The 10,881-nt window shown below is 40.7% G+C and overlaps 1 protein-coding gene across 1 annotated transcript in view; it reads right to left on the reverse strand.

Moving 5' to 3' along the window:
* The window catches only part of Hhip (hedgehog interacting protein), a 99,101-nt gene that overhangs the window by 76,549 nt on the left and 11,671 nt on the right, over positions 1-10,881 (reverse strand). The window contains exons 3-4 of the mRNA XM_051168959.1: positions 987-1,143; positions 1-200 (exon numbers count right to left, since the gene is read on the reverse strand). The exon at positions 1-200 is cut by the window's left edge and continues 2 nt beyond it. Of these exons, the coding sequence (XP_051024916.1) occupies positions 1-200; positions 987-1,143 (357 nt within the window). The remainder of the gene's footprint in view (positions 201-986; positions 1,144-10,881) is intronic.

Below are 10,881 nucleotides of genomic sequence, written 5' to 3' on the forward strand. Positions count from 1 at the left end.
TTATTCCGCTTTGAACAAGTTTGTGAATGTCCAAGTAAGGCTCCTTGAAAATTTCTCCCTCTGGGGTTAGGATCTTCACATAGCCTTCCTTTTCTAGAATGAAGAGGCGATGGGAGCCGTCCCCGCTGTGCACAGCGCTCACAGGCTGCCGCAGCCCACTGGCAACCTCTTGGACACAGAAGCAGTTGTGTTTGTGTTTTCTAAACAAACCAGAGAAAACCAGTCAGCGCCCTGCTGGTGGCGGTGCAAACAATGCCCTCAGTTCGTTCTCCAACATGTATTTCCTCAAGGAGCCAATGCTTTTGGAAATCAGGAAGGGCTGCTAACCCAGGCATCCTTGGATAGGATTCTTTATGCTAACTCGTATCATCTTTTCAATGGAAAATAACAAGATATCATTTTCTCAGAAAGTAAAAGTGAGAGCCCAAATGGTTTATTCTGGAATGTCATTAGCTCATTATCTCATCTTTCAGTCACTATAATTAAAATTTGCTTTTACTCACAACAATGAGCCTTCATGAAAAGACATTTAAAGAGAATGTTCTAAGATCTATTTATTTAAAGAAAAACTGATTTGCTAATAATAATTGTGCTGAATATTTCTATGGTGCCACAAAGCTAACAACAATCGTAAAATCCAAGTTGAACACTGTGCCCATAAAATTCTCATGAGTCACAGAGAAGCCAAGCTCATAACATAGGATTCGGAGCCTACGTATTAAATGCATTTAAGCTATGATTTCAGAGGAACAACCTACTAAAAAGGGAAAGGAACTTAATGCATGTGGAGTCTATGGCTCCTAAGCATAACCATAGAGAGGTGTGTCACTGTCGAAACCACAGAGTTTTTACTGTTTTTTTTTTCTTTAAGAGTAAAGAGTGTTGAGAGAGAGAGAGAGAGAGAGAGAGAGAGAGAGAGAGAGAGAGAGGGAGAGAGAGGGAGGAGAGAAACAGAGAGCTTATTGAATGTATAGAATTGTATGGACCTGCTGATCTCCTCCACTTTCTCATAATCTTCCATCTGATCCAAGTAGTTAGATGCTGGTCCTCTGACTTGCTTTCTCGGGAAATCGGGAAAACACAGCCCACCGTCTTTTCTCGCATAGTAAAAACAGAACTCATCAGCAGTTGTTTGGAGAAGGCCTTTAAATAGACACATGGGAAAGGCTCATTAGGACCATGAGGTAGGCTAGCAACAAGCTCATCTGAAAAGGTCTGGCACATGACCAAAGAGAATTTTTAGAAACTATATGAATAACCACAGGAAGACCCAGACTGCAGCAATATGAAGGGGAAAGGCATGGGGGTGGAGCAGGGGTGGCCTTCCCTTTCCTTTTTAAAACACATTTAAGAGTTCCAGTAAATGTGTAACCTTATGCTGAGTACTTTCAAAAGGTTTATTTCTCCATTCATATGATGCACATATGTGTTCCTTCATGAATTTATGTGTACCATGCATGTACAGGAGTCTGAGGATGCCAGAGGGCATCAGATGCCCTGGAACTGGAGCTACAAGACAGTTGTGAGCTGCCAGGGTGGATGCAGGGAACTGAACCTAGGTCTCCTGCAGGAGCAATAAGTGATCTTTCCCACTGAGCCATCTTCTCCAGGCCTTGCATGGACTACTAGAAAGGTGGTATAAAATGCATGTTATTAAAACACAAGGTTAATCTCACTGTAGGTTTTAATCTTAGAACTCCTGTGTTGACTTCTCATGGATCACAGGTTAACCTAGTGAGCCCACCTCATCACTAATTAGTCTACTTTTCCTACACTGCTAAACACCTTCCCCAAAAGAACACATGACCACTGAGAAAGTGACAGCCTACTGTTTGCCAGTTCTCTTAATGCAATGCATTAATATGGAGATAACAAATATCTCTGCATGAAAAATGAATGCCCCACTATGCAATCGTTAAACGTGGACTTGATGCTAAGAGTAAGCCTCCTGTTTCAAATGGTTGGAAGCCCTTTTCCCTGAATATTTTCCCCTAAGGGATAATGATAATGTATATTTAAATGATTTCTTCTTTCTTCTTAAGAGGAAAAACTGACACACACCCTGAACAAAACAAAATTACCTGATAAACTTACAAAACAGGTGGTAGAATAAAGATAAGTTTTCTTTTCTTTCATATTAAGAATGTTGGTGTGTGTGTGTGTGTGTGTGTGTGTGTGTGTGTGTGTGTGTGTGTGTGTGTACACACAGGGGTAAGTGTGCAGGTCAGAAGCCAACATCTGGTGTTTTCCTCAGTTGTCCTTCTCCTCAGTTTCTGAGGCAAGGTCTCTCACTGGCTGTGAAGCTCATGGATTCCATCCATGATACTGTTAGCCAGTAGCCCTAACGAGCCTCCCACCCCAGTGGGACCCCATCCCCATCACTGGGTCACAGGCCCACTCCTCTGTGCTAAGCTCTTTACTTTCATACTGGGCATTGAGCTCAGGTCTTTATGCTTGTCTAGAAAGCATTACTGACTGAGCCATTCCCTGAGCCCACAAAGATTTGTAAGCAGAGCTCTCCTTGTCTATGAAATTAAAAGCTTTAGACCAGAGGAAAAATATAGAAAAATTTGACATCTAAGTTTGTGATAATCAGATACTAGATTTATTGTATTTGTCTGTAGGTCTGTATTCTGAAGAATTGTGCTTCCCGAGTATGTTTTTATCAGTGTCTGGGTGGAGAGTACACCTGCTGGAGTACTCACGCAGCAAATCAAAACCCAGGCGAACAACAGATAAACACGCAAATCCCCTGCTAGGTCTGTTTTTATCAGTCATCTCAGACAAGACTTTAGTTAACATAAAAATGCCTCTCACCCCTATCTTTACTTTAGTGAAACTCTGGTTTTTACAAAACAAATTGGACTTTTCAGTCTGCCTATTGGTTTTTGGATAAAGGCATCAGGTAACTTAGTCAGAATTTAAGTTACATAACAAATTCAGCTTTTCCCAAAGTTCTTAAGAGTAAGATTTTGGGGGTCAGCCAAATGAGGCTTATCGCTTATTGATGGAGTTTCCAAGACACTCAAAGCTCATTTCCAGTGAGCTTGACCTGGGTCAGCCCAAACCTCAGAACAAACCAGCCTTAAGGTAAGACGGTCCCACGTGATAAGCTTGGGGTACATGTTTAGTTCCTTTTTTGGGTGAAACGCATCATTGTTAAGTTGCTGACAGAGGCTCTTCAAGAGCAGTTCCTGTCTAGGCTGATGGGAAATATCTTCAACTGGGAAAGAAGGCTAGAAAAAGTGAGTGGACTTAGCAGCCTGTGCACACAGGCATGCGGGGTGCTGTGTGTGCCCTCAGGGGTGTGTGCACACAGATATGCATGGTATGGAAAGAAAGGACCGACAGTCAGAGGATGCTCCTCATGAGGGGCAAGGAGGATTTTTTTCTTCCTTTGAAAATCTGCTCGTATCAGATACAGAAAGGAATGCAGAATTTATTCACCTTTGGAAATTCAGTACAAAGATAACTTTCTTATTCTTCAATTCAGTGGCTAAGCACCCAGCTGAAAACTAAAAGTGCAACAAACAATGAAAAAAACCCAAACAACAACAACAACAACAACAACAAAAAACCAGGTCTATTTGAGTAAAAAGAAGAAAAGGAAAATTCAAGTCGGCTTGAGAAGCAATTGGTGTATCTACAAACCAGTAGCATTTTGAGAAGAAATAAAGAATGAAAGTATGGAAATGGGAACTCATTTCCAAATAGAATATATTAACCCTGAGTGAGAGGTATATCTCATAACCATTGGGTACCCAATGAACTGACTCTGGGCTAAGCACACACCTTTGTAAGAATTCACTGAAGAGCCCTTTACTGAAGGTATGTGTTTAGCTCCGACTGGATCACCACACTATGGTCAGGGCTACACACGCAGAGATACCTGCAGTGTTCCTTGTAGCTGAATTTGTTAAACTCTTGGCTACTTATCAAGTATTCAGGGTCTGCAGCCATTTTCCAAGATGGTGAATCCAGCCCTGCTATCCGCGTTGCACCCATAAAAATATTAGCCTGGAAAAGAAATGCTCCCCAGAGTGTATTATGTCTTCTAGTTTATTTCCCAGTACAGATTCTAGAGGAGTTATATTTGCCCCCTGTGTTCATCCATCGTGATGCCGAAGAGGGGAAGAATTGTGGAACCCTGGGAGGAAGGCTTTCGATGACTCCATCCCGTCCCTCCAGCCTTTTCTCCCTGGGACTAATAAGGCACATGCGTTAGGTGTCTGATGGAGTCAGAGCTGGAGAAACGCAACGGACTCAGACCCTTGACCTTGGCCTCATTAGCCACAGGATTAAACCAATCGAACTAATTGGGTGCAGACCTTTCACACGACTGGAACCTACTGCTGGGACGTGACTGTCTAGCAGTGATAAAAATCATTACGATAATAGGTACACAGACTAAAGCAATGCCAGCGAGTGTCTCTATGTGCCTTTCTCAGAGCGTGTTATACCAAATCTAGGGAATGCCAAATATCGACTCTGCTCACTCAGGCCAAAAACAAAACAAAACAAAACAAAAACATAACAAAACAAAAACCCCAGAAAAACAAAACCAAAAAACCAAAAACCAAACCAAACCAAAACAAAAAAAGCCTACAGGGAGAGCAATTTTGGCATCAGAGAAATTTTAGGAAATTACCTTTCTCTTAGAAGGTCCACAAATGGTGACCATTTTTGATTACCAGTCTAGCATATACTCAATTTTACTGCTTTTGGATCTGTTTCCTGATTTTTGGAAAACCAGTAGATCCTGATTGTGAATTTAAATATCTAGAATGAGCTTCCTTTCAGTTTCTAAGTATATTCTAAGTGGTCATGCTTTCTTTAAGCCAAGATGATGAAAGTTTCTTGTGTTTGAGTAAGTAAGATAACAAGGAAAGACAGCTCTGAAATTACTTTCTTATGATCCCATTCAGAATTCTTCTTCTTCTTCTTCTTCTTCTTCTTCTTCTTCTTCTTCTTCTTCTTCTTCTTCTTCTTCTTCTTCTTCTTTTTTTAAACAAAACACATTCATTAGACTTGCTTCCTCTTCAGGGTTTTGATTTATAGAAAGAAGAGGACATGGGTAGGAGTAGTTGAGATACGCTCACCAACTTTCCTATAAAGCAAAATCCAACATAGCTGTTTCCCATGGGTTTGAATTACTGAGAGACATCAGGTGAAATGGTTACACAGTTGTTCTTGTAATCACTTCTAAACCTACAATGTTGCAGAAGTCTAGACACGCTTCTGTGCTGGAGGCTGAATGGAGGACCCCGCTTTCCTTCTCACACTTTAGGAAATGCTCACCTGCTGCCGGGGCTCTGACTGGCTAATAAATCAATGAAGCCAAGTGCTGCAAAGGGTGTGTTATTACAGCTCACTTAGGGGACAAGTATTTAAAATTATTCTCAGCATGTGCTCTAGGGAAAAACCGTAGTCCCTCCAGCTTGCTGCTAAGGTCTCCCTGGGTCTCCAGGCAGCACCCGCAGTGTTCTTTCCATCTCTGGAGCGCAGCCTTCAGCTTTCGTGTGGTTATCTTTCCAGGCAGCCTGGTGCACGAAGAGCACTTGACATCGTGATGCACTTCAGCAGTTTTACATATACACAAACTTTGTAGAAAAATAAATTTGTCATTCGTCACCACACATGTTGATCTGGGAAGCATTGCACTTGCAGTTTGGGCTCAGGGCTATTTGCTAGTCTCTCTCTCTCTCTCTCTCTCTCTCTCTCTCTCTCTCTCTCTCTCTCTCTCTCTGTCAGTTGATCTTGTAATCTTGTTTTGTTATTTTGGACACTGAAATAACTTCGACTGTATAAAGACCACCGTGGAGGAGTCTGTGAATCTAGCGGGTTGCGTTAAAACGAAGATGCCAAGTGCTAGTATCACTTTCAGCTAATGGTTGTAAAGGCAGGAAGTCTGCAGCAAAGCCCCTTGTTTTCCAATCTGTTATCACTTCTCTGTGGGCCACTGAGGCTACTGTGAGCAGTTCCACTTTGTGGTGAGGAATGCGATAAAGGCATGGAGGGGGGGGGTGTAGGGGGGTAGGGGGTGGGTGACTGCTAGTTTAAGGAAAGTTAGAAACATGGCTACAGTTTATGAAAACAATAATATTTTCACATCCAAATGGGTTTAGGTACACGTCACGTTATATGCAGAGAGAGTAAATAAACCTAAAGTGTTTATTACTTATGAGAATTCTTTTAAATTTTTCATCTACATTTTTCTGGGTCAGAAAAATACATACATATATATATATATATATCTCACTTTCACAGAATCATCAGAGTCACATCCTACTGTACTTAAGTCTTATCTGTTTTTAAATGCCATTCAGGTTTTTTTTTTAAACATTTATTTTATTTATTTCATATGAGTGCTTTATCTGCAGAAGAGAGTATCATATCACATTATAGATGGTTGTGAGCCACCATGTGGTTGCTGGGAATTGAACTCAGGACCTCTGGAAGAGCAATCAGTGCTCTTAGCCCACTGAGCTATCTCTCCAGCCCAAACATTCAGTTTTATAAAAGGTTACTAGAATGATTTGTGTATGAACTTGGACTAAGAATCTGTCTTGGTAAGTTATGTTTTTCCTTCATGTTTACCTCCTAATTTAAAATGACAACTACACAATTATAAAGGTGTGCGTGCCTGTGTATGTAGCAGAGGTTAAGCTGGGTATCTTCCTTAACCCTTCTCCATTACACTGAACTGTATAGACCCTGATTCCTGCAAGCTCCCAGGGTCTGCCTGTCGCTGTGTGTCCCTGCCCTAGTATACTACGCATGTGGATGGCTATACCTGCTTTAAAAAGAAAACATGGGTGCTGAAGATCTGAACTCAGACCCTCATGCTCCTGAGGCAGGTACTTCAACAACTGAGCTATGCACCCCCAACCCCAGGCTATAACTTTTGATGATGCCCATGTTTATTCCATGTTTACTAGGGTCTGAAATGTGATGGTGACCAGGTGTCTTTGAGAAACCCTGGAAAGAAGAGCTTCCACAGCGATTCTGTCCTCTTCTCATACGACTTTGATTAAAGCAGGAGCTGTCTCCTGGGACTCAGTTTCTCTGCTCTGTTCAGACAACAGGACTTCGCTGTTCAACCCATTCCATTGTGTTTCTAAGGCATCAGTCTTTGTATGTGAAAATGATTGGTTAGATGTCCCTTTTGGGAACTCCTCATCACACATTACCTAAAGAAATACCTGCGAACCCAGTGGGTGCTCTCTTGTCCCCTGTCAGCTGTGTATTAGAAGCAGTGGCCTTCATATTGGTAAAAAGGATTCCAACCAAAAATGTCTATTGGTGCTGGGGGTGTAATTCAGAGGGGGGCAGGGAAGAAAAGAAAAGATAGTTTTATTGATAATTAAACCCTAGCATGTATAAAGTTATACTGATAATCCAATGTGTAAGAAGTTTACTATTTGTCTTAGTATCTTAATAAGAAACTTAAACCATTAGAACAAAGTTAGTGTAGTTGTTTGTCAGCTCAAACTGTACTGCTCTCTCCCAAGGCAATAAAATGTAGGAACTTTAAAAAGTTAATTATGAAGCGCAGTAGAGGAAGGTACAGCAGAATTCACACCTCTTGCAAAGGAACATTTTAGAGCAGTTATCTTGTAAGGACAATTGCAATGTTTTAACCCATTCAGGTTTTTGTTTGTTTCTGTTGTCTTGTTTTGTTTTGCTCTACCTGGAATATGGCCGCTGACAGGTATAAAACAGTCCTTGCAATAGTCCTTGCAGAGGAGCGGAAGCTCTAGGTCCCCATCCAGGACATCTCTCTGAGGTGAGCCGAACAGACTCCGGGAATGTGGAGAGCAAGGCGCGCATTTGATCTCTGCCAGTAACATGCCACACTCTGTGTTGTTGGTGGCAGAGAAGAGCTGAAAGCCGCAAATCAGAAACACAGCTTGTTAGTCATGAGAAAAGTGAGTTTTGTCATGTTCTCTGCCCCCTTTCAATCATGTGAGTAGAAAAGTCTGATTCAGGAAAAAACAAAAAAAAAAACAAAAAAAGAAAGAAAGAAAGAAAAAAGAATGACTATGCCACAATATAGAGTCTTTCAAAAGGACATACGTTATCTTTGAGGCCAGGGTGGGGAGACAAAGGTCAGAAAAGGACACAGAGAACTGCTTCTTGCCTTTGCAAATCCAAGTGTGTGAATCGTCCTTCTGCTGTTAAAATTAAGACATTTATAGACTGTTGATTGTTTGACCCACTTGCTCTGGCCCAGAGCATATATTGAATCATATTTACCTTTAAAATTCTATACCTTTATCCAACTGTGTCCAAAGTGTAATTTAAAGACTTATTTGTGTCATGGGTGAAAACCTTATTTAATTCCTAAAGCCCCTAATACAATTTGAAAACTGTACTTAAGTAGCACTTTGGTAAATTTCTACTTGTCCCCAATATGCAAATGGTACCAAGCACTGTCTTTCCTGCTCTATAAAAATACCCAGAACTGAACCAAATGAGCTTAGGACCCATTTTTAATATTCATTATATCTTAGCCAGGAAAAACTTTCTAGCTAGCTCCTTAGGTATTTTATATGCATGAATAAACACAGAGTTTAATGAAAGTGCTTTTGTATAGTGGGTAGTAAATTTTAGTGAAAAAGAATACTCTTGTCATTATTCTTATTCTTATTCTTACATTGATATGTCCTTTATTTCACTACGGTCAATTTGGAGCACCTGGTGATTTCTTGAGTTAATAACGAATAGGTAGAACAGGTCTTAGTACCAGTCTTCGCTTGTAAACCTGATTTGAGGAGCCCTTCAATAAGCATAGGGGAGAGTGTCCACATAATATCTGAGAAATAAAATCAATACTATCTTAATCAATCACTATCACCCCCTCCACACACAGGAAATGCCATAGCATGTGCGGATGTAGTTACCTTTTCATGTAGGCTTCTACTTTAAGTATTTCTCTGGAACAGTGCATTCAGATTAAAAGTTGGAGAGACTAGAGAATTGCTTAGTTCTTTAAACCAAGTATTTCTTTTGCAAGTCAAGCTAATTTGAATACACAGTGTATAGCCTCTGCTTTTCTGGATTATAACCCCACAAGGGTCATAACAAACCCAGATCTAAAGGACAAGGTGAGCTAAAAACAAACTGCACTGAGTGTTTGGGGGTATAAAGGGGCAGGTCTAGTTCACAGAAGCATGCATATTTTATAACGACTTAGCGTATTCAGAAGTTATTAATCACAGTTGCATTCACATTTTATTTTATTTTTTATCAATTTGTTTAAGTGACAATTACTTAAATGGTCCAAGTTTTGTAAAAGAAAACATACACCAGACACTTAGAATTTGCATTCCAAGAATGTTTTCAAGGTCTTTTATTGTCTAGCCTGGAGACCTCACCAGACCTATTCAATATGAATGCTGTACAGCTTGTTCTGTTGATTTCACATATAGCAGCCCTCCGAGAACTGAACAAGTGCAAGGAGCTGAAGTCACCTCTTCCTCTGCCTAAAAACTGGGCTGCAATTACCTTTGCTTTTTATGGAGACTATCTGTACTTCTTTTTTTTTAATAACTGACATGGAATGATCCCACGTACCCTTCCAGCTGCTCGTCAGGAAGAGCTTGCTTTTAGTGTCTAAAGAATTTTGTCTTTTACAATTTTTGGAATGTGTCCTGCCCACAGGATCCCTCATCAAAAGTTTCACAAATAGGGTTCAATAAATTATCTGAAATCAAGTAGAATATTATTCTTGTTAAGGTTTGACGCTCTTCCGGCCGGGCAGGATGGTAACATTTTACTCTGTGTGAGGTCTGCAGTATAAACACCTTTTTGAAGATAGAGCCATCATTCTGGCTTTGGTTTCAATGAACCAATAGTCTTACCGAAGTCAATTAAACTGACTCAGCTCAAGCAACAACACTGGTTTAGACAGATGAGTACTGGTGTGTGTGTGTGGGGGGGCCAGTGATAGCCCCTTCTTTTCTTTGTTTCTCTCCTTCAACATGTCTGTGTCAGGCACACAGGTTCTTAACTTTATGCCTGGCATTGCCACGAATCTCGAGAAGAAATTTAAATTAATTTCCTGTTTCAGTTTTTAAAGGCCAAATACAAAGTCATCGAGTTAGAGTGGTTTAGCTAAATACACTCTGGAAACCGTGTACAACTTGTAAACATGGTCACAGCCAGCCTAGGAAGGACGGAGGCTGTGGCTGACTAATCTGTGACATTTGGCAGTTCGTCCTTTAATCTTTAGCCATGTGAAAGTGAAATCTATGGAAGAAAGGTAAGATAAGGGCTAGGATGAGGAAGAAAGCCCACAGCTACAGCTCATCAACAGAGAAATAAGTGGCAGAGAAGCACCCCCCCCCCATTCTCTTTATTCATCAAGTAACTACACAAAGATTGTAAAGAGGTTCCCACGTGGATTCCATGAAGGGGATAATAAGAAAAAAAAATACATGACAGTATATTAAGATGTCGCCTTAAGATCACTTGGTCCACAGAAAAGCTATTTCTAAAAAAAAAAAAAAAAAAAAATCATATTCCTCTAAGACTGTTCAGCTGTTGGGCAGAACACACGCGCCTCTGGACTATAGTGCTGGGTTATGTCATTAAAGAGTTCAGTTTCAATTTTAGGCTAATATGTAAATAGATCATTGTACTAAGGCAGCTGTTAAAGGGACCCCAGGATGAGTTATTTGTTTAGTTGGATGTGTTCAACAATAGCCTTTGTCCCTGCAAGAGCCAGAGCAAACAAATGATTGTAAAAGGCACACTTGAAAACAATTACTTTTCACCCATTCCTTGACAGCTTTGGCTGTGAAACCACCAAGGCAGGGAGAGAGAGAGAGAGAGAGAGAGAGAGAGAGAGAGAGAGAGAGAGAGAGAGAGAGAGAGAGA

This window comes from Acomys russatus, chromosome 26 (genome assembly GCF_903995435.1).
Source record: "Acomys russatus chromosome 26, mAcoRus1.1, whole genome shotgun sequence".
Taxonomy (NCBI): Eukaryota; Metazoa; Chordata; class Mammalia; order Rodentia; family Muridae; genus Acomys; species Acomys russatus.